The following is a 24,160-nucleotide window of genomic DNA, read 5'->3' as shown; positions in this document are numbered from 1 at the left end:
ATCAGGAACCGGACAGCTGTTGATGTCCCACCATACCAACGTATGGAACAAGTTCAGCTCCTGCTTTGACAGTGAAAACCACAAAATGCACAAAGATAACAACATGGGGTCAAAACTGTTATCGAGATATATAATATTCTTTGAAAGGCAGACATGACAACAAGGAGGTGAGAAAAGGAAAATTGTGCACAAAGGATATTGCTTAGGATCACTAAATGGCCTCTACTCTTGAGACTCTCGATGAAATCGTTAAAGCCTTTTGCCATGAAAGGTTTCGCCATATAAGCCTTTGTGTCTAGCTATTTCGTGCATATCTCGACATTGTATGAAACACCATGCAGATTCACCAGTAGTTTCAGTAAAAGGAAAGCAACTCAATAGCAAAACCAGAGTTTGAATCTAAAACACTACTAATTACAAAGAAAGAAGATCAAACCATCGACGTAGTACTGTTGAAGAAGGATTCCAGAGGAAGAGAGGGCATGAAGAACATCATGAGGGGTTTTATTTAGGTTGCCAACGGCATATTGATGATGAGTGGAGGACCGAACAACAAAGTGTAATTTCTTCAGTTCCTGTTTTATACTTGGACCGACCAGACGAGCATCATAACCATCGGGAACCGGACATCTGTCTATGTCCCACCACACCACCGTATAAAAATTGAATCTTTAGAGATTTTGCCATCAAAATTGAATACGTCCCAGTATAACCAATCAGAAGGCCTTTTAAACGTGTTATCCTCCTCCTGCTTGTGCATCATCTCTCGTTCGTATTTTTCCGACTTTAAATTACCTCGTTTTAATATCGAATCTGAAACGCCAGAGCCAAGGAAAGAGACGGCGAGAGAGGAACAACACTTACGATCGACAGTATTTTAGGGCAAACAGATATTAATTTGCCCTTTCTTTATCTCGGCGAAAACCGCAAAAAAAAAAGGAAGAAAACAAAAAACAAAAGGAGAAAACCCTAAACGATATAGCCCTAATTTCTGAGAGAGGCGAGAGATACTGTTTATATCTGAGGATTGGCACCGAATCTCATCGATCGATCACAACTTTTTTCGGCTGAGAATTAGAAGAACAGTGTTTAGCTTAGGGTTTAGATAAAAGAGATCGATGCCTAACACACGGATTAAGTCGAGGTGTTTAGAAGATCTTAACGATTACGAAAGGCTTCAGGATAGATTGGAGTGGGAAGGTTACTCGGAGATCAAAGTGAAAAGCGATGGAAATTGCCAGTTCCGTGCTTTAGCCGACCAGCTCTACAAAACCTCGGATTGTCACAAACGTGTTAGACAAGAAATCATGAAGCAGCTTAAATCTCGTCCAAAATTTTACAAAGGATTAGTTGGTAAAACCGATTTCTCCGAGTATGTAAAGAACATGTCGAATGAATCTGTGTGGGGAGATGAAGTCACGTTGAAAGCAGCTGCAGATGTCTATGGAGTCAAGATATTACTCATTACATCAATGAAAGATGTTCCTTGCATTGAAGTTGTTCCTAGGTCTCAAAAACAACCCGAGAGAGTCATTCACTTGAGCTATCTGGCAGGGATCCATTTCAATTCCATTCACTTAATTAACCAATGTTCATCATCTTCAGATACGGCCTCGATGGGGACACAGAGTAAGAAGGATAAGGATAAGGATATGGAGAAGGAGAAGGAGAAGGAGAAGGAGGAGAATAAGAATAAGAAGGAAAAGAAAAAACAAAAAGGGAATAAGAAGAACAAAAATCGCCAATTTGACTCTTCTGTTGTCATGTGAATGCCTCTTTGACATGTACTTGTCTGCAACAACAAAAAATCTTACATGTACTTGTATTGTCCGATTCATTCTTATGCTTTTATTGCTGTCAACTTTGTCTCAAAGGTTTTTTTTTTCCTTAATCCTTATAATGTCATCGAGTTAATTAGCTAGCATTCGAGTCCTCCCCTTGGAGAAAAGGCTCGATTGTTTTTTAAAGTAAAATCTTATAGTCTTCTTTAACTTCTACAATTCCTTTGTCGAGGCTCAATTTTTCCACAACAAATATAAAACGTCTTTATGTTATGAGGAGAGCAAAACAACTACAAGGCCTGTCAAATGAACTTAATTTTCTCTGCCTACATTATATCTCCAACACTTAGTCTTCAAGTCCCTGAGATCAAAATTATTTCCATCATCTCTGTGCACTTTACCCTTAGTATCATTAACCTAAAAGTTTTAATTTTCAGAAAAGTGAAGCATAATTCACTTCAGAACAAATTCACCACACCAACGTTTGGCCCATGTCTAGCTCCTGCTTGACAAACCAAATGCACAAAGATAACATAGGGTCAAAATTTGATATTTTCTTTGAAAGTCAGACATAACTAACTACAAGTGTTAAAAGGAAACTTGGGCTCAAACAGACCCTATAGGTATAGACGATGACGAATATATTGACAAAATATTTACAAGAGGCCTGCAAGGATGCTTACACGCAGTACTTCGTGATCACTACGATTGAGATGCGTGGTAAAATCTTCAACGCTTTTGCCATCAAAACTGCATAGTTTGCAATAAAACAGGGCAGATTCAACCATTTCAGTACTGTACTTATCCCAAAGATCATCTCTTCTTGTCTCTTGTTTATCATCTTCAGACCCTGAAGCCATTGCATCTGCATCGCCATCTGAACAATAATTACAAAGAAGATTAACCTCCATGGACGTGTTTAAGGAGGACTCCAGTGCAAGAGAGAACTTTATGAGATTTACTATGGGCCTTACTGATAATCAAAACCTGTTGGGGTCAAAAAATAATGTTTTCACAAATATGGGGTTCATTCATAAATTAAACCTTTCTTCTTCACTGCAAAATGAATTAGCTTATCCTCACACTGGACTGACTTTCTTCACTCTCTAAAACCCCTCAAAACCCTGAAGAAGAAGGTGAATCATGCAGATTTGCCAAACGACGCTTACTTTCACCTTCCCTAATCCCAAAAACCCTAATTTCTGCAAACCCAAATCTCTCTTTCCCGGATTCCAATTGCCTCCACCTCGTCGCCTTGCCTTGCCGCCTTGCCGCGGCTTCAGCTCCGATGAGTTCCCCGTCGACGAGACCTTCCTCGAGAAGTTCGGACCCAAGGACAAAGACACGGAGGACGAAGCTCGCCGGCGCAATTGGATCGAGCGTGACTGGGCTCCTTGGGAGGAGATTCTCACACCAGAAGCCGATTTCGCTCGAAAATCGCTGAACGAAGGTGAGGAAGTTCCGCTTCAGTCACCGGAGGCGATCGAGGCGTTCAAGATGCTGAGACCGTCGTACCGAAAGAAGAAGATTAAGGAGATGGGGATTACGGAGGATGAATGGTACGCGAAGCAGTTCGAGATCAGAGGAGATAAACCGCCGCCTCTGGATACCTCGTGGGCTGGGCCGCTTGTGGTTAGGCAAATTCCGCCGCGGGATTGGCCGCCGAGAGGTTGGGAAGTTGATCGGAAGGAGCTTGAGTTCATAAGGGAAGCTCATAAGTTAATGGCTGAAAGGGTCTGGTTAGAGGATTTGGACAAGGACCTCAAGGTAGGAGAGGATGCTGCTGTTGATAACTTGTGTTTGGAGAGGTTCAAGGTTTTCTTGAAACAATACAATGAATGGGTCGAAGCCAATAAAGATAGGTTAGAGGAAGAATCCTACAAGGTGCGGTTTTTGTAATTTGGACCATTAAGTTCGAACTTTGAACCATGAGACAATGTCAGCTTAATGGCTGAGAGATGGATTCTAATCAAGATGATGTTTTTTTTTAATGTATGCAGTACGATCAAGATTTTTATCCAGGTAGAAGGAAAAGAGGGAAGGACTACGAAGAGGGGATGGTAAAAAGCCTACTCCTGTTTTGATTATTTTTGACTAGTTTGCTAGCTAATGAGATGTTTGAAGTTAATTTCTCTATCTTTCTGTGCAGTATGAGCTTCCCTTTTACTATCCAGGGATGGTAAGAATCCTACACCTAGTCATTGTTTATTGTGACTAAATGGTTAGTCAGATGTTTGGTTTTATGAGCAATATTCATAATGTCCATGCAGATTTGTGAAGGCACAGTTACCACTTTACATCTGTATCAGGGAGCATTTGTTGACATTGGAGGTGTTCATGAAGGGTATGTCTATGTGCTGTTACTTTGTGAATATAGTTAAACTTTCCGTGATTGTTGTACTGAGGGGTGTATAATCTATTCAAAGAAAGTTTCATATGTTTAATATGAAATTTTTCAGTTTATGTGTCTATTGGTTTGCAGGTGGGTTCCTATAAAAGGTAATGACTGGTTTTGGATCCGGCATTTCATAAAAGTAGGGATGCATGTTATCGTCGAGATCACGGTACTCTTGAGATAAACCTCTCTTTCACATTGATAAAAGATTAATGGAATCTTTTCATGCTCATTGTTTCTCTTCTTATTTTGTCAAGGCAAAAAGAGATCCATACCGGTTTCGGTTTCCCTTGGAGTTGCGCTTCGTCCATCCTAATATAGATCACATGATGTATGCAATTCATGCGTCTTCATTTCACTTTACATGTGAAGTATGTTCTGTCCTGAAACGGTTTTGGTTCATGTATGTGTGTTGACTTTTTTTTTTTTTCTCTGATCTTGCTTTCAGCTTTAATAGATTTGACTTCCCACCAATATTCCATCGTGATGGGGATGATAATCCAGATGAGATACGGGTTAGTAGAATTCGTGATTCAGATATCGTTCATCTCTTTCTCCCTAGAAGTCTCTTTCTTTAACTTAATATACATTATTTTTGTGCAGCGAGATTGTGGAAGACCTCCTGAGCCTAGAAAAGATCCAGGATCGAAGCCAGAGGAGGAAGGGCTGCTCTCTGATCACCCATATGTAGACAAGGTATTATACTAAGAAAAATAGTGTTGGTTTGGAGTTTAAACCGGTTGCTCTGCTAAAATGACTATATAGGCTTTGTAATTTCTGTGAAGTCTTCAGCAATTTTTTTTTTTTTTTCTGTTTGCAGCTGTGGCAATTACATGTAGCTGAGCAAATGATTTTGGATGATTACGAAGCTAACCCTGAAAATTACAAAGGCAAAAAACTATCAGAATTATCTGATGACGAAGACTTTGATGAACAAAAGGATATCGAGTATGGCGAAGCTTATTACAAGAAAACCAAATTGCCAAAAGTGATTCTGGTGAGATTTTCTCTACTGGTGTGTTGATGAAACAATATTGTCTAAGTTATATGATTAAATGTTTTCTCGTTTTTTTTTTCACAGAAAACCAGTGTCAAGGAACTTGACTTAGAGGCTGCCTTAACGGAGCGAAAGGTTACATTTCCCTTAACTTCTTTAATATGTCCAAGTATCCACATTTTTAAACTTGGTTACCAAACCGAGTTTGATTGTTTTCATTACGTTTTACTTGTGTCTGTCTTGGTAACTCCGGTTATCTGTCGTTTTGCTTAAGCTCATTGTAATGCAACCCGTGAGATTCACATCGTTGTATGAATCTCTTTACTGACAATAGTTAAATCTCTCCTATTGTATTGTGCAGCACCACAATAAGCTAAGGATGGAAGCTATAGCAAGGGGAGAAAAATACAAAATTCACAAGTTTAGAAGAAACATTGAGATGGACGAGTATGATTCCTTACATTGGCGCCGATCTTTGGAGGAAAGAGAAGCTTTGCTCAGAGATATCAGCTCGTAAGTAAAAAACAATCATTACACTGCAAGTTCAATCAAAGCTGATAAGCGAGAGATTTATCTTGGTTTTGTTCGAAAAAGTGTGTTGATGTTAAAGATTTATGTTGCAGCCGTCAAGCACTTGGTTTACCATTGGAGGAACCGGGTAGGTATAAGCCAGGAAGCTTCTTTGGGAAAGATCAATACGATCCAACAAGCGCATTGTACCAGTATGACTACTGGGGAGAGCCAAAGAACTCAGAGATTAGCAAGCAAGAGAGAATGAAAGATGCACACAACAAATCCATCGTTGGGAAAGGCAATGTGTGGTATGATATGTCTTACGATGATGCCATTAAGCAGACAATGGAGAGAAGAAAAGATGGGTCTAACTTGGTGAGTCAAGAAGAAGAAGAAACAGAGTCTGAGGAAGAAGACGAAGATGATGATGATGATGATTTTGATGATTTTGACTATAGCATCCTGAGTGATGAGAGTAGTATCGGTTACTCGGAACAGCAACCTCTCGTTAACGGTACTCAAGTGTTCACAGATTGATCTTTAGACGGAGGATAAAAGAACAAGTCTTCAGGCTTCTTTGCACTTTCAGTGGTCAATTGAGGCAAAACACTTGCTTACTTACATAATGATAATTAGTGTAATGATGGTTTGATCATTCATTTATTAGACGAAGGTAAAATGATAAAAACTGACTCAAAGTTAACCACCTTTCAAGTCTTATAAAGCAAAGACCATACAGTCTATGTCTCTATGACAATGGATAATAATTCAACGAATCTGTTGACCTTAACATTCAGATAACTCGTAATAACTAAAAAAATCTAACAAAAAATAATATCTTAACTAATGATGGCACAATATGATCGAGGATATAGATGATTAGTCAGTCATTTCATTTTGAACGTTCAGATATTCTAATTGAGTGGAGAAGAGAAGCTGAGATGATGTTGAAACCCTAGGCATAGATTCTAACTCTTTCATCATTTTCCTTCTTTCTATACGCCTGCAATTCAAATGTATACCAGCTCTCTTTAAACACTTGGAGTTGGCAAGAATGTATCTAATGATTTCTTTATCTCTTCTACTTCCTCTATATCCTCTCCACTCAAAGATCTCGAGATGGGCTGACAAACATCCCGGAACAGAACTCGGTTGGTTCCATGAAAGTGGGAAATTCTCCTCAGGTCGATTGCGTGCCTGTGAAGCAACATGGAAGAACATATATAATGTAACACATTTACTTTTACTTTTATAATTAATCGATCAAAACTGCATGAGGGAGAATGTACAAACCTGGTCGATGGAAACAACTTTTAGATTAGGAGAATTTCCAAGCAAACGCATTAGTGGATCCAACCAGTCCAACTCATTTGCAAGAGTTAATTTACACTCCATAAGCTTCGAGAAATTAATAGCGTCACAACACGCAACCTGAAATAAACACAACCAAGCATAATAAGTAATCGCTACAAATGTTATTCGAGTGAGACCTGAAAGAGCAACTACATACCGTTGCAAAGTTCAAATGTAATTCGAGGTACTTGAGTGAGGAAATAGATCTCATAAACTTGTTATCAAGGTAACAATCAACATTGATTGTTGCTTTCTCAAAGCGAGGCTTGTTCTCAATCAAGCAAAAACCTGCTGAATTATATGTGATAAAGAGTTTCTTTAAAGCCGGAGAATCTATAACCAAAGTTCCCTCAATATTTTTGTAGCCGGTACATTCATACCAAAAGATCTCCAAAGATGGGACTTTTATTTTGAAACGTTTCACGTTGTCGTAGTAATGTCGGTGCACGGCCAAATGTTTGAGAATAGGACAACTCGATAGAAACCTAACGATAGAATCTTCATCTTTATACAACACATGGTAAAGTCCGAGAGCTTTGAGGGATGGGAAGCAAGCAGGAGAAGGAACATCCACAAGAACTTTGTCGTAAAGACCCATAGAGACGAGAGTATCGCACGTGTAAAGGCACGTAGGCAACCTGGTAGGCTCTGCGGACCACGAGAGAAAGAATGATAGCTCGCGCACCCTACGATCAACTGCATTTACAATCCACTTTCCCACATCAGTATTAACGGGACAGTGTCCACCAATTAGTATAGCTAATGTTTCTAATACATGTGCCTTGTGATGTTGTAGGGATCCGTCAATAAACCGCCAAATACACCGCGGTTTCTGATCACTTTTGCCAAATAAACGGTCAAGTAAACGGCCAAGTAAACCGGCAATAACTATTCCGCGAGTACCATTATTGATCTCTAGGTACTGGAGGGCTGGGACCATGGTCCAAATAGAACGCCATCGTTTAGACAAAATCATGGTAGGCACTGCATCTTTTGTTGGGACTAAAGACAATATCCGCACAAGCAAATCGTCCGGCAACGCACTGATCCTGTCTTCACCTTCATATCTCTTGGCTCTTTTTTTGAAGAATCGTCGGGATGTTTGTTTTGTTTGTTCTAACAGTATTGGAATCGCTTGTTCTAACAGTAACGCAATCTCAAACCCAACATGGACTAAGCCGAAGTAAAGAAGAAGCGGTTTCAACATATTATTCACCCCTGAAACCTCACCAACAACGTTCTAGGTCTTACTTTACGATATCTTATTATACACGCATATCCCTATCCTTTAAGATTTTGATTTAGAATATATACAATTACATGTGGATTTTGATTATATTCTTTATTTCATATAATTTATTTACATTATTTAAAACCCTTATTCCAGAGATCTTTTTTTTAGTAACATCTATTTTATCAATCATCATCATATAGTAAAAGGAGAATACAATAAGTTTCGAAGCCATATTGGCGGACTATTGTAAATATTACATAAAACATTTTGTAAAATAGCTTTTTTTGCCAATAAATCTGCTGCTTGCTTATTTTCTCTATTAGTGTTGTCTAACGAACATAATGGGAGCTTCTTCTATGTACTTTCACCTCCTTTGTTAATTAGTCGTGTTAGTCCCTTATTCCAGATTTCTATCATACCAACATCTCTTAATATTAAACCCTTTATTAAGAGAAGTAATGGGCTTATTAGGCCTTGTATAGTTAAATTATTAGAATAGTTATTTTGTCCCATATTGCTAGTTCCTAATTCAAAGCTAATTATTGTACATAGATATATAGCTGCTTTTAAGCTGATGAATAAATTACTTCCGCAAATTAATCTGACATGGTATCAGAGCTAAAGACTACATAAAGTTTTGGTCTAGCTCTTGAATCAGAGTCTAAGGCTACATAAAGTTTTGGTCTAACTCTTGATTCAAATTTTTATTATAAGTTGTGGTGTATTGGAAAGCAAACCTACGAGGTTTTGCTCTTCTATTTTTGGTGGTGAATTGGACCGACGAAGTTCGAGATTTTCATAGAGCCATTTTGCTCTTCTGTTTTTGGTGGTGAACTCGGACCGACGAGGTTCGGGATTTTTACAAAGCCATAAAGGCTTGAGTTTTATTTATTCGGTGAAGAAAATTTGGAAATTTCTCTGTTTTTTTTAGAAAATATGAGATTTCAAAGTCGAGAAATTATGTGTTCTCATTGTTCGAAGTATGGTCATGATGTGAGATCATGTTATCAGGTATATGGATATCCAGATTGGTGGCTGGAGAAGTATGGAAAACCTATGAAACGTGTGTCACACACTGAGGCGTCACAGGTTGATCCACAGGCTGTGACAGGGCTCAAGAAAGATCAATGGCATAAGCTGGTTAGATGGCTTGATTCGAGATTAGAGATGGCAAATCGTGTGAGTGATAACATTTATACAGATGAGTGGATTATTGATAGTGGTGCGCCGCACCATATGACGGACACGTTAAGTGGTATGTTTGATGTGCATAAAGTCTCACCATGTTTAGTGGGTCTTCCTAATGGAAATGTTGTGGTTGCTGATAGAGAAGGAAGTGTGGCATTAACGGAGAAGTTAACTTTGACACATGTGCTTTTTGTCAAGGAACTCAAGTGCAATCTCATATCCGTATCACAGATTATTGATGCAATGAATTGCATTGTGTTGTTCTCCAAGCAAATGTGTCGGGTACTGGATCATGCTTTGCAGATTTTGATTGCAGTGGGTGAAAGAAAAGATGGATTGTATTTTCTTCAAAGTATTCAGAAGATCGTGAATGTGGCGAAGGTCAATAATTTGGGATCTTTGGAACTTTGGCATAAAAGGATGGGACATGCTTCTGAAAAGATTATTAGAAGATTGCCAGAAGTGGATCAAAAGAGTGTTGGTGTTTCTGATTGTGATGTCTGTTTCCGAGCAAAACAGTGTCGGAATGTATTTCCTGTGAGTACAGAGAAAAGCAAAGAATGCTTTGAGATGATTCATTGTGATTTGTGGGGGCCATATCGAACACAGAGCGTGTGTGGATCCTATTATTTTTTAACTATTGTGGACGATTATTCTAGAGTTGTGTGGGTTTTTCTTCTTGCTGACAAAACACAAGTTCAGAAAACAATGGTAGATTTATTTGCTCTCATTAAGCGTCAGTTTGAGAAACATCTGAAAATCGTGCGAAGTGATAATGGTAGTGAATTCATGGGTATGAAGGAGTATTTTCGTACATCAGGGATAATTCATCAAACTTCGTGTGTGGGAACTCCTCAACAAAATGGCAGAGTGGAGCGAAAACATCAACATATATTGAACGTCGCACGAGCGTTGAGATTTCAGGCAAATTTACCAATAGAATTTTGGAGTTATTGTGCTTTAAGTGCTGCGTATCTAATCAATCGTACGCCTTCTATGTTACACAATGGTAAGAGTCCTTATGAAATCATATTTGGAAAAGCTCCTGCTTATAGTGAGATACGAGTTTTTGGATGTTTAGCGTATGCTCACAATCAGAAACGTCATGGCGATAAATTTACGAGTAGAAGCAGAAAATGTGTATTTTTGGGATACCCTTATGCAAAGAAGGGCTAGAACTTATTTGATTTTGGACACTCATGAGATTTTTGTTTCTCGGGATATCACTTTTATTGAGGAAAGGTTCCCATATTTGGAGCTAGAAAATGTAAAGTTGGATGAGCCTTCTAATTGTGATCAAACGAGGTTATATGTGGATGATAATGTTGGATTTGACGATATAGTACCTGCTTTGACAAGGAAAATTATACAACCTCTCACGAGAGATACAATGACACAGACTCAGGTTGTGTCAGACAAGATTGCAGAAGAAAAAAGACAGACTATAGGAAACGAAATACGCAATATCTTAGGAATTACATCGCCACATACTGAACCTTCATCGGTTACACAGTTTGAGAATGTGCAGCCTACTCTAGTGACAGAGCCTGCATCGGTTACACGATCAGAGAATGTGCAGTCTGCTTTAGTGACAGAACTTGCATCGGTGACACAGGCTGAAACTGTGCAACAGCCTGCATCAACAGAAACTTTGGGACGAGGGATGAGAAAGAAAGAAACTTCTGTCAAGTTACGTGATTATGTGTGTAATACGACATTTACAATGAACACAGCCACTGTAAGTCAGGAGATGAGTAATGATTACAACATTGAGAATTATGTGAATTGTGAAAGGTTATTTGTATCACACAAGGCATTTCTGTGTAGTATAATTGAAGGAGTTGTGCCAAAAACTTTTGCTGAGGCTATGAAGGATCCGCGATGGAGAGAAGCTATGAGACTGGAGATTGAAGCCCAGGAACGAAATTAAACTTGGTTGATTGAACAGTTACCACCAGGTAAGCATGTAATTGAGTGTAAATGGGTTTACACGATTAAGTATAATGCGGATGGCTCAATTGAAAGGTATAAGGCAAGACTTGTGGCATGTGGCAATCATCAAAAAGAGGGGATTGATTATTCTGATACATTTTCTCCTGTAGCAAAGATGAGCACAGTTCGATTGGTTCTTCAAGTTGCCACTGGGAAAAATTGGGAGCTACATCAAATGGATGTGCACAATGCGTTTCTTCATGGGGATTTGGATGAAGAGGTGTTTATGAGGGTACCTCAGGGTTTTGGTGCTTCTAAGAAGGGTATGGTATGTCGTTTGCGCAAGTCGCTGTATGGTTTGAAAGAAGCTCCACAATGTTGGTTCGCAAAACTTTCGAAGGCACTCTTGGTGTATGGTTTTACACAGAGTAAAGCTGATTACTCTCTTTTCTCATTAGTTCGTGATAAAGTTCACTTGCACGTTCTAGTGTATGTGGATGATCTTGTGGTGACAGGAAGCTCTCCTGAGATGATACAAAAGTTTAAAACGTATTTAAGCAATTGCTTTCATATGAAGGATTTAGGAAAATTGAAATATTTTCTTGGATTGGAAGTTGCTAGAAATGCATAGGGTATATACTTATCACAGAAAAAGTATGCTTTGGATATTTTTGCTGATGTCGGTTTGCTTGGATTGGAAGTTGCTAGAAATGCATAGGGTAGACCTGTTGAGTTTCCAATGGAGCCAAATCATCAATTGGGAAGATCGACAACAAAGATACTTGCTGATCCTGAGAAGTATCGGAGACTGGTTGGAAGGTTGATTTACCTAGCTGCAACTAGACCATATCTTGCCTACTCCATTCACATATTGTCTCAATTTATGAATGAGCCAAGAGAGGATCATTGGATGGCTGCATTGAGAGTTGTTCGTTATTTGAAAGGATGTCCGGAAATGGAATTTTATTGAAATCTGATTGTAATTTTCATCTTACAGCTTGGTGTGATTCAGATTGGACTGGATGTCCAATCACACGGAGATCTTTGAGTGGATGGTTAATACAGTTGGGAAATTCTCCTGTGGCATGGAAGTCAAAGAAGCAGGATGTTGTATCATGCTCTTCAACTGAAGCAGAGTATGGAGCTATGGTTTTGGATTGAAGGAGTTGAAGTGGCTAAAGAGTGTGTTGTTAACAATAGGTATTGCACATTCTGGTCCAATGGATTTATATTGTGACAGCCAGTCTATCCTTCATATTGTAGATAATCCTGTGTTTCATGAGAGAACGAAACATGTGGAAATTGATTGCCATTTCATTAGAGACGATATACAGGCTGGAATTGTTCAGACACAACATGTTTTTACTACTAATCAGTTGGCGGATATCTTCACTAAAGCACTTGGAAGACGTCCGTTCAAAAGAATTTTGTGCAAGTTAGGCATTCGAGATCTCCATGCTCCAACTTGAGAGGGGGGGGAGTATTACGAGAAGTAATGGGTTTATTAGGCCTTGTATAGTTAAATTATTAGAATATTTATTTTGTCCCACATTGCTAATTTCTAATTCAAAGCTAATTATTGTACATATATATATAGCTGTTTTTAAGCTGATAAATAAATTATTTCCGTAAATTAATCTGACACCCTTTCTAAAAAAAAATAAAAAAACATCAAATAATATTATTAATATTATCAATTCTTAAAAAAAAAACCCCAATATTGCGGCTGTTTACTAAAGCATTTTAAAAAAAAAATATATATATATATATATATATATATACAAAATCGAGTTTTTCAATGCAAATTACTAAAAAATTTAGTAAACCAAAAAAAATATAATAAACATATATGACCAGAAACCCGTAATTGAGCTCGTACATATGCTATATATAAGAGAGGAGCGGGAGGAAAAAAAATATCAATCTCTCTGCGAAAATGATTCCTCCCGAAGTCGCCAAGAGACCCAAAGTTCCAGAAACTCCCAATTCTATACAATTCCCGCCGGCAAAAAGATATCCCCGTCTCGTTTCTGTACCTCCACCACCACCGGAACCAACGGCGTTGCCATTATCGGCGATACCAATTGTTGCCGGTTTAAGTTTAACGGCAATCGTTCTCGCCAGATATTTCTTCCGTAACTGAGATCGCGTTTCGCTTCTCTTTCTTTCTCTTTGCTGAAGAGTTTCTTTTTCTTCTTTCCTCTTCGTTTTACTTTCTTTCTTTTCTTCCTTTTATTTTTTTTCTCTTCTTCTTTCACGACGACCCAAAAGCCTCGCCTCTGAGTTCATGACCGGTACAGATTTCTCCGCTTCTCTTGACTTTCTTGTTGGGTTTGTGGGAAAGTTTTGGGATTTGGGTATATGTTTTGGTTATGAATCACGTCGGAAGAAAAGTTGAGAACTTTTTTATATTTTCAAGAACGGCTAGAGATTAAAGATTTCGACTTTGATTGTCAGGTTCTCTGTTCTGCAAATTGTGGTTCGAGACCCAGCGGCGGACTAGGAAGCAATTCTTGATAGGGAACTGTTGCACGGCGGTTCCACGGCGGTTCCGGAAGTTGAGATTCTCTGACGCAGCCACATTTTGCCGCCTTAATTAAATTTGGTTATCGACTAGTGCTTGGAGATGGTCGCTTTCGCTGCTTCGTTTAACAGTTTTAAAATTCCTTCTGTTGACTTTTTGTCAACGGCTACAAGCCTACAATGAATGGATCGAATCCTACAAGGTGCGGTTTTTAATTTAAATACCGTTAGTTTCGGTTTTTATTATGCGACACATTTAACAGGGAATTAGTGGTTTTGAACAATGAGACATTTGTTAGCTTTATGGCTGAAAGATGATATTTTTATATGTCCAGTACGATCAAGATTGTTATCCGGGTATAAGGAAAAAGGGGAAGGATTACGAAGAGGGGATGGTAAAAAAATCAAAAATCCAATTAGTCTTGGTTTGATCATTTGATTAATTTGCTAGCTGGTGAAATGTTTGAAGTTAAATTGCTCTTTCTTTCTGTGCAGTGTGAGCTTCCCTTATACTACCCAGGGATGATAAGATTTCTTGCCTCCTACTTTCTGATTAGACGAACTATAGTAGAAGCGTTTTCTGTTTAACTGATCCAATGTCAAATACTCCTTGTTGTTGTTTAGAATTTCAGCACTTATTGTTTTTTTTTTTATATTTGATATTCCTGAAAACAATATAAAAAAATAATTTAGATATAAAATTATTAAATTATTACGTAGCCCTAGATAATTATGATAGCAATGCATCTAACAGAGAAAATATAGTTAAGAAGACGTAGCAAAAAGATGATGATGCCTAACCAAGAATGATACGCAGATGCCTAAGAAATAGTAGTGAGAATTTAAAATAATACAAAATCAAAACATAAAAAATTTAAAATTATTGCATACACTATAATGTGATTTGAGAAACCAGTTGTACATTTTCTTCGTTGATTAAATTTTAGAAAGCTATAATACTAAATAATACTGTTAATACATCTCAAACTTTTAATAAATATTTATATTATACGGTAATATGAACGGAAAAGTTAGAATTATGTTTTTATAATAGTTCATTTTGAATTAATATTAACGGACGTGTTAAAATTATATTTTTATAGTCATAATTAATTTTAATACTATAAAAATATATCTAAACACAAAAATAAATATTTTCACTTATTAAAAATATATTCATAAAAATAATTATATCTAAACTCAAAAATACAAATTATATTACAAAATTCGTTAAACAATAAAAAATATTTTTGTGCGGATGCACGGGGTTAGAATCTAGTGCGTCTTTATTTCCCTTTACATATCCATTGAAAAAATTGAAGTATGTTCTATCCTGAAACGGTTTCGGTTCATGTATGTGTTGACTGATTTTTTTCTAATTTTGCTTAAGCTTTAATAAATTTGACTCTCACGGTACTCAAGTGTTCACAGATTGATCTTTAGACATAGGATAAAAGAACAAGTCTTCAGTCTTCTTTGAACTTTCGATGCTTAGCTGACGCAAAAACACTTGCTTAGTTACATAATGATAATTAGGGTAATAAAATGAAATGATGGTTTGATCATTTATTGAATATTAAGATAAAATGATTAAAAATTGACTCAAAGTCAATCAACATCTCAATCTTGTTGAATCGAGATTCGAGAAGAAGGTAACTTTACAGCTTAAACCTTTTTAGTCTAACTCGAATAACTAAAAAAATCTAACAAAAAATATTAGCTTAACTAATGGCACATATGATCGAGGATATAGATGATTAGTCAGTCATTTCATTTTGAACGTTCAGATATTCCAACTGAGTGGAGAAGAGAAGCTGTGATGATGTTGAAACCCTACGCATAGATTCTAACTCTTTCACCATTTTCTTTCTTTCTATACGCCTGCAATTCAAGAAGAGAATCTGAGGATTAGTCCAAACTGCTGTTATTTGTTGTTGTATCGATATTTTGACTTCAAAACAATGTCCATTGCCCTTTCTGTGTAATTAGGTTTTCTTGTGATGCAAGTTTCCCTATAGGTCTTTAATGCGGAATAAATATGCTGAAATTCGAAATCTTAAAATTTTGAAATATAAAATATTGGTTATTATTATAATCTATAACTAACTGCTTCATAATAAGGAAGATTGGGCCTCTGACTACTCTTCTGCGTAGGGACCTCAAAATCATGGTATTAAAATATCAATCAAGCTTTTGAAATCAAGTATGCGTTTTCCAAAATTAAATTTATCTGGCGCGTCAAGTGTGAATAAAAGAATCAAAGAGGTGACAACAAAATGGTAGATTCTCTTTCACAATGCCATTCTCACAAGATTAAAGTTAGGATCTGCTTTTGAATCGATTTCGAATTTCTTTCTCAATCTCACAATCTCTCACAAAAAAATAAGAAAGAAAATTTGCAGAAAATAAAAGGACACAGAGAATCGAGTGTGGCCTCACGATATGTGAGTAAAACCAACTACTCGGCCTGGTGAATCAGGCAACTATTAATCACCCAAAAACAAGATTACAATCTCAAGTCTCTCTCTCTTGTAGCTCTGCAACTGCTATAACAGCTTGAAGAGATAAGATCAAATTACACACGTTTTAACTAACCGTTAAATCAATTGCTAATAAAGTCGGTTTAACTCCTTAACTGCAAAGTGCAAACCATAAGCTGCAATAACCAGACAAACTCAATTGGACCAACCTGTCCTTGGTTTAAGCTGAACCAAGTTGATTTTCATCACCAATTAGACAATTAAACACTCGCAAACGTCAAAAGTGAGCCACATAATCGCAGGAAAATTGATTTGACATTTGGATGAAACTCTGGGAAGCTTCATTAGATCGTTGTTGACTCGCAAATACTCACCAATCACCATGGTTGTTCTTCTTTTTGTAAAACACCCATTTTCACATTTTCAAGACGTTTTAGTTTCTCCAACAGTGTCATGTCACTACAATTTTTTTTTTATTTGGCAACCACATATTAAACGTCATACTGTTTTTCTGCTTGTAATAATTTAATGAAAAAAAAAATTACTCAGTTTTTAAGAATAATTATATTGGGTTTACAGCCAGTAGGTCCTCAGTTCCTAACTTAAAAATATTCAGATCTTTCAATTGAGTGGAGAAGAGAAGCTGAGATGATGTTGAAACCCTAGGCATAGATTCTAACTCTTTCATCATTCCTTCTTTCTATACGCCTGCAATTCAAATAGATACCAGCTCTCTTTAATTTGAAACGTCTCAACAACGATAAGATCTAATGAAGCAGAGATAAGAAATAATAAGTTCCAAAGATGGGACTTTTATTTTGAAACGTTTCACGTTGTCGTGGTAATGTCGGTGGCCAAATGTTTGAGGATTAACAACTCGATAGAAACCTAACGATAGAATCTTCATCTTTATACAACACATGGTAAAGTCTGAGAGCTTTGAGGGACGAGGAAGCAAGCCGGAGAAGGAACATCCACGAGAATTCTGTGGGAAAGACCCATAGAGACGATAGTATTGCACGTGTAAAGGCACGTAGGCAGCCTGGTAGGCTCTGCGGACCACGAGAGCATGAACCCTAGCTCGCGCACCCTACGATCAACCGCAGTTACAATCCACTTTCCCACATCAGCATCAACAGGACAGTGTCCACGGATTCTTACAGCTAATATTTCTAATACATCTGCCTTGTGAGGTTGTAGGTATCCATCAATAAACCGCCAAATACATGGCGGTTTCTGATCACTTCTGACACATAAACGGTCAAGTAAACGGCCAAGTAAACCCGCAATAACTATTCCGTGAGTACCACCTCTAGGTACTCGAGTGCTGGCACCATCGTCCAAATAGAACGCCATCGTTTAGACAAAATCATGGTAGGCACTGCATCTTTTATTGGGACTAAAGACAATATCCGCACAAGCAAATCGTCCGGCAACGCACTGATTCTGTCTTCACCTTCATATCTCTTGGCTCTTTTCTTGAAGATTCGTCCGGATGTTTGTTTTGTTTGCTCTTGATGCGAGCAAAATCGGGGTTGGTTGTTTTCGTTTTACTAAGCTTCAGGTTTTAAATTTATAACCCCTAAATGTCTGCAAGTGCACAAATGTGTACGAATTCACTGCAACGCTTAAATCAGATTAGAACTAAAAAGGTTTTGGTTTTGGTTTTGGGTTTTGGTTGTCACTAAATCTAAACTAGAAAGCTAAACAAGTAAAAGCAATTGAAAGTGAAAGCAAATGAAAGTGAAAGCAAATAAAAGCAAGTAAAAATCGATTAAACAAAGGCTAATGAAAGCAGGTAATAAGCGAGTAAATCAAAGACAAATTGAAAGCAGGAAAAATCGAATAAGAAGCAAAGGTTATAAGCAGTAAAAGACAAACGTTGGGGCTCAAGGGGTTTCGCAGGGGTTCATGGTCTATGCTATGTCGATTTTAAACAAGTGATAAAGGTAATCAACTACGTATGTTCTAGAACTCGAGGCACGGAAGTATGAATAGCCTACTTTCGCAGCACTAAACAACTATCTCTCGCAACCCTAATCAGTAGGTTTCCACTCTGATTCTGGAAGGGAGAAGATGCAATAGCAGAATAAGACTCATCAACATTCACAACTCAACTACAGGTAGGTTTCCACTCCTATAGAAGAATTGCTCATTTCACCCTAGTTCAGACAATCAATGAAAACTTTCGCAACATATCATATCAGATCGGCTTCTAAGTGGCCAACAAAGAATCACACAATAAGATTAAAGGCAAACGAAGAACATCTAGAAGATTATAAATCCTAAATCTATCGATTCATAAGCAAAGACACATGAAATTCCCTTTGAACAATCCCTTTAAACCGAACTGGGTAACTACTCAAACATATTGTAACAAAGCATCATAAACAAAATTGAAAGTGCAGGAAACTAAAGAAAAGAAGGAAGAAGAACGAAGAACAGAGAAGCAGAAGGAGGCGTGATGGTCACTCCTGCGGCGGCTCCTCTTCGAAGACGGTGGCCTCTCTAGGGTTTGTGAAGCACCCACACGAATTCTCTCTCTATTTTTATCTTATGTCGTCTTCACACCTTTAGGAATGACATAAAGGGGGTATTTATAGCTTCTGGGGTGGTTCTGGACACTTAGGGCTTCAAAAATAACGAAAGGAATTGATCTGGGCTTTAATTAAGTCGTCGAGAAATTGAACGACCAAAGTCCGCGGTCGCGGTGGCTCTACCGACGGGAAAATAGGTGTTGGCCGCGGTCCCGGCACTTGCTCTCTTCCGGAACTGTATTTTCTGTCATTCTTGCATCGGGAGTATCTAAAGATCTAACCGTTGGATTGTCTCCAAACCAAGTGCATTAGAAAGCTGGTTGGATCCTCTATGTTGTTTCAAATTTTGGGGGTGATCAGACGGTGAGAAGGTCTTCATCGCTTGTCATACTTCTGATGGTCTGCATTTATCCAAAATCACTCATTTGTTCCAAATTGCATATCTTTTGCCCAAGTTTCCTGTAAAGTCTTTTGAAACTCTAAAATATTGAAAACACTTTAAAAACATTGAAAACAGAGTTAAAAAACCTGCATAAGATACAATTATGATCTATTAAAGTGGTCAAAATACGGTGTTATCAGCTCTAACAGTATTGGAATCGCTTTTTCTAACAGTAACGAAATCTCATACGAAACATGAACTAAGCTGAAGGAAAGAAGAAGCGATGTCAACATATTATTCACCCCTGAAACTACACCAACAACGTTCTAGGTCTTACTTTAAGATATCTCATTATTTATACACGCATATCCCCTATCCTTTAAGGTTTTTGATTTAGAATATATACACGTGGATTTTGATTATATTCTCTATTTTGTTTTTTCCTTTTTTGTAACATCTTATCTCTTAACTAGCAAACATACGGATAATATAAATAGTTATATCCAGATCTATTCTATATGTATGTTTGTACAGTATATATTTTGGTTATTTAAAAAAAATAAAGAAATATTTCCGATTTCTACCAGTTTATGTTTCCTGATTAATTTATGTCAGTAGATAAAGAAGTATTTTGTATTTGTGCTTTTTTCTTATCTTTTTTTTGTATATGCGTTTAGATTTTTAGTACAGTCCAAAGAGATTTAATGACATCGTTTGTGATAAATTCAATCATTTCTACTAGGATGTGTTATGTGTTTTTAGATAGGTTTTTTTTGCAGGTACGGTTCCTTTAATCTAAATTGAGACGCGTGTTGGGCATTCAATCTAATACGGTTTAAACATATAACACTGGACCTCAATTCCATTCGGATTTAGGAGATTCGGCACGATAGGTCACCTGTTCTTGGATTTCTTGTATCTCACAACGCAAACTACGCTGTCAAAAACAAGAAAGTCGAAAACTGAGTGGTCAGGAGGAGGAGAGATCACATTCTCTATGTCTTAGACCTAAGCTCGTTAATCCGGAAGGATCGGAATATAAGAAAGTGTAGCCCGCACAGATACTCAGAGAGAAAAATCATCCAACCACAACAGCCCGGTCCTAGTATCGAGAGATCCAAGCCTGATATGAATAAACTTATAAAACAGAAACATTATTCAAAATTCCATTCATTCGACAATAAGAATATGCCTTAGTCTGATTTGATTATTCATATCCTTACAAATCCCATGAGGTTGGCATTTAATGCGTCTTCCTTACATGTGTCAGGTGAGTGACCATTCACAAGAGCCAGAGGGAAAAGCAGAGGTTCAGCAAGAGCCATATCGCATCTGAACTGCCGATCCAACTCGTACACTGAGGATGAAAGAGACGTACCAAAGAACGTTCTCGCAGCAAACAAACTATGCCAAGAAAATTTGGTGAGACCGTCAGAAGTATGATGCAAGCACAAGATTCGAATCCAGCCAAGTCAGATCTTGAACCAATCCACCCGATTTTACTATCCGTAGACCAACCCGGTATACTAACCTGGGTAAGGTAACATCTTATAAATACTCTACCTTTTCTCATAAGAAAGAGGTTCACACTTTTAGCCATCTTAAGACTCGCGATATTTTTCTAAATACTTGTGGTTCTTGAGCTTGGGCACATTACACTTTTTCGACCATAATTTTGGTCATCTCTCTTCACTTTCTTTCCACGGCGGTTCCTAAACTGTGGAGCATTTTTACCTATAAACTCTTTTTCTCTTCTCTTTTCGACTTAAAAAGCTCATCACCACTTAAAGGCCCGAGCTAATTCTACCTTTTTCAGAAACGCTCGGCCCACTTTCTTTCATTTGTTTTCCTATCTCTTTCTGCTTTTTATTAGCCACTTAGTGGTCTTTTTAGTTGTTATATGATTTAAGCGTCAAGATATGTCAAGATATTATTCACCCCTGAAACCACACCAACAATGTTCTAGGGTTTTTTTAAAAAATTAAAATGTAAAGATTATATTACTGATTTTCGATTTTTGACAGAATTACAGAGATACCAAAAAGTAGAAAAAAACAAAAACAATTGGAAAAAATACAATAAACAGAAGCAACAGGCAAGATATGAAAACAATCTAACAAAACAACCTGAAAACGAACCAATAGAGGGATGAGCAAGGAACAAACTGCGGGAAGGGGAAGCTTTGAAGTCTAAAACTCTGCTGATGTTACCACGAGATACTTGTTCCACGGCCGTCCTCAAAACTAAAAAAACACGAAGCCTACAGCTTCACCACGAGCCAAGAAAACATGAAACCTAAAAAACGTTCTAGGTCTTACTTTAGGATGTCTTATTATACACGTATATCCCCTATCCTTTAAGGATTTTGATTTAGAATATATACATGTGGATTTTGATTATACTCTCTATTTTGTTTTGGATTGTGGGAAAGTTTAGGAATTTGGATATATGTTTTGGTTATGAATAGCGTCCGTTGAAAAATTATTATCGTGATATTTAATTTAGGAAGTTGTTAGGATATGTTAATATCACTTTGTCCCACATCGGAAACTGATGTTTTCTTAAACTCATATTATCTTGTATATAAACATAACTTTGTGCATCTAATGAAACCAAATCAATTCAGAATCAGAACAAAACGTGGATGGTGTTTGTGGTCAACCTATCAAATTCTTCTTTCAAGAATTTGACCGGTTGACCAGTTTCCAACATCCTCATTTTGTTCTACTCTCTTTCTTTTTACCCTCTTTTTTTCTAATTTTTTTATCTACGTTTTTTTTCTCTTCTTCTTTCACTGACTGATCCAAAAGACTCCCTCTGAGTTCATGACCAGTATGGATTTCTCCGTTTTTCTTGATTTTTTTTTTTTGGTTTGTGGAGAGGATTTGTGGGAAAGTTTAGGAATTTGGGTATATGTTTTGGTTATGAATTGCGTCGGAAGAGAAATTAAAACTTTTTTATCTTTCCAAGAACGGTTAGAGATTAAAGATATTAACTTTGATTGTTCCGGAAGTTGAGATATCTGACGCAGCCATTCTTTGCCGCCTTACATTTGGTTATTGACGAGTACTTGGAGATGGTTGCTTTCGCTGCTTCGCCTCAAATAATCTTGTCAAATTCTGTCTCTTGTCAAAAAAAGTTTCATATGTTTTATACGAAAGTTTTCAGTTTATGTGTCTATTGGTTTACAGGTGGGTTCCTATAAAAGTGTTGACTGATATCGTCGAGATCAGGTACTGTTGAGACAGATCTCTCTTTCACATTGATAAATGCTGAATGAAATATTTTCATGCTCATTGTTTCTTAATTCTTCTTTGTTATCCAGGCAAAACTAAAAGAGATCCATACCGGTTTTGGTTTCCCTCAGAGTTGCGCTTCGTCAATCCTTAATATAGATCACATGATGTATGAAATTCATGCGTCTTTATTGATAGATATTAGTCAAAGATTGTAATTATTTTGATTGATCTGATTAGATTTAGTCTCCCAATCAATGGTAAATCCCGGTGATTAAGTCTCATTCCTCTGTATATATTGATGTAAATGATAGTCAATAAACTGAAGGGAAATTATTCAGACTATGAGGGAGCCGCGCATATGCTTGGATCTAGTTTTAATTTATATTTTAAATAATTTATATTGAATTTTATGTTTATTATTAATGTTTTTTTGTTAAACATATTTATATTTTTTTCCGATTTCTTCTTGATGATACATTATTTGTAATCTTTTCTACACCAGTTATGTCAAATAGTCTAATTTTTTTCCCAAGATAATAAAGAAATAAAAATCTACTATTTTAATTATTGTATGAAAACATAATAGTTCACTTAAAAATATACGTTGAATATCAAAGAGAAATATTTATTTGTTCTTCGATCTTCATATTCGTTTTATTCTTGTAAATCTTACTTGTTAATATATTTAATTTACCATTTTGATTTTTTTTGTTATATATATTTTATTGATTCCATCTTTTTTATCTAAAAAAAACTATATATGATATTTTTATGTGGGTACCTTTCTTTTTACTAACTTTTATCTTTTTAATCATTTATTAGATATTCTTTGTGTTTTATAATTTTATTAGTTGAAATTTTATATAAGATTATTTGAAACTTCTTAACTTATTCAGTTTCATAATTTTTTTTCACTTGCATTAAAATTTAATTATAGTTTTAGTTTGAAAAAAAGTTTAAAACATTTGAAAAAAGAAAATAGAATTGTGCATTTAAAAAGTCTTGTATATATAAATTATAGTTTTTATATATTTAAATTAAATTTAAATTTCAATATAATATTAATATTTATATAAATATTTATATTTTTAATGTGTTTTAATGTGTTTACTTTAAGTTTGATTAATTTAATTGATTAATATTTGAAAGAGATAGGTGGTGTTTTCTCCAATGCTGACGTGTCAATTACTGGAGAGAGTTGACAAGTTTTATTGGTATCAATCAGATCAATCAGAATAATTACAATATTTGACTAATATCTATCATTTATTTCCCTTTACATATCTATTGAAAAAAATTGAATTACTTTTTGTCGGTTTCGGTTCATGTATGAGTGTTGACTGTTTTTTTCTAATTTTGCTTCAGCTTTAATAAATTTGACTTTCACGGTACTTAAGTGTTCACAGATTGATCTTTAGACATAGGATTAAAGGACAAGTCTTCAGTCTTCTTTGAACTTTCGATGCTTAATTGAGGCAAAACACTTTCTTGGTTACATAATGATAATTAGGGTAATAAAATGAAATGATGGTTTGATCATTTATTGAATATTAAGATAAATTGATTAAAAATTGACTCAAAGTCAATCAACATCTCAATCTTGGAT

At 36.5% G+C, this 24,160-nt stretch overlaps 3 protein-coding genes and 1 pseudogene across 3 annotated transcripts; 2 read left to right on the top strand and 2 right to left on the bottom strand.

The window, feature by feature from the left end:
- The first annotated feature begins 1,118 nt into the window (after nucleotides 1-1,118).
- LOC18021564 (OTU domain-containing protein DDB_G0284757) lies at nucleotides 1,119-1,769 on the top strand. The gene has a single exon (XM_006404189.1). It carries the CDS (start codon nucleotides 1,119-1,121, stop codon nucleotides 1,767-1,769), a length of 651 nt encoding a protein of 216 aa, XP_006404252.1.
- Nucleotides 1,770-2,883: 1,114 nt separating this feature from the next.
- LOC18021562 (protein PLASTID TRANSCRIPTIONALLY ACTIVE 10) lies at nucleotides 2,884-6,394 on the top strand. The gene is made up of 12 exons (XM_006404187.2): nucleotides 2,884-3,665; nucleotides 3,782-3,841; nucleotides 3,931-3,960; nucleotides 4,052-4,125; nucleotides 4,264-4,345; nucleotides 4,434-4,507; nucleotides 4,625-4,691; nucleotides 4,780-4,872; nucleotides 4,997-5,173; nucleotides 5,258-5,308; nucleotides 5,535-5,686; nucleotides 5,797-6,394. Exons 1-12 carry the CDS (start codon nucleotides 2,925-2,927, stop codon nucleotides 6,221-6,223), a joined length of 2,028 nt encoding a protein of 675 aa, XP_006404250.1. The 5' UTR covers nucleotides 2,884-2,924; the 3' UTR covers nucleotides 6,224-6,394.
- A 323-nt stretch (nucleotides 6,395-6,717) lies between these two features.
- Nucleotides 6,718-8,246, bottom strand: LOC18021561 (putative F-box/FBD/LRR-repeat protein At1g22000). The gene is made up of 3 exons (XM_024157843.1): nucleotides 7,197-8,246; nucleotides 6,957-7,117; nucleotides 6,718-6,883 (listed from the first exon to the last, which is right to left on the bottom strand). Exons 1-3 carry the CDS (start codon nucleotides 8,244-8,246, stop codon nucleotides 6,718-6,720), a joined length of 1,377 nt encoding a protein of 458 aa, XP_024013611.1.
- An 8,901-nt stretch (nucleotides 8,247-17,147) lies between these two features.
- Nucleotides 17,148-20,640, bottom strand: LOC112087827 (annotated as a pseudogene).
- Between the last annotated feature and the right edge of the window lie 3,520 nt (nucleotides 20,641-24,160).

The sequence above is a fragment of the Eutrema salsugineum genome, unplaced genomic scaffold (genome assembly GCF_000478725.1).
Source record: "Eutrema salsugineum unplaced genomic scaffold, Eutsalg1_0 scaffold_16, whole genome shotgun sequence".
NCBI classification, from domain to species: domain Eukaryota; kingdom Viridiplantae; phylum Streptophyta; class Magnoliopsida; order Brassicales; family Brassicaceae; genus Eutrema; species Eutrema salsugineum.
The sequence above is the reverse complement of the archived record's forward strand: the minus strand, read 5'-3'. Positions and strand labels throughout refer to the sequence as shown.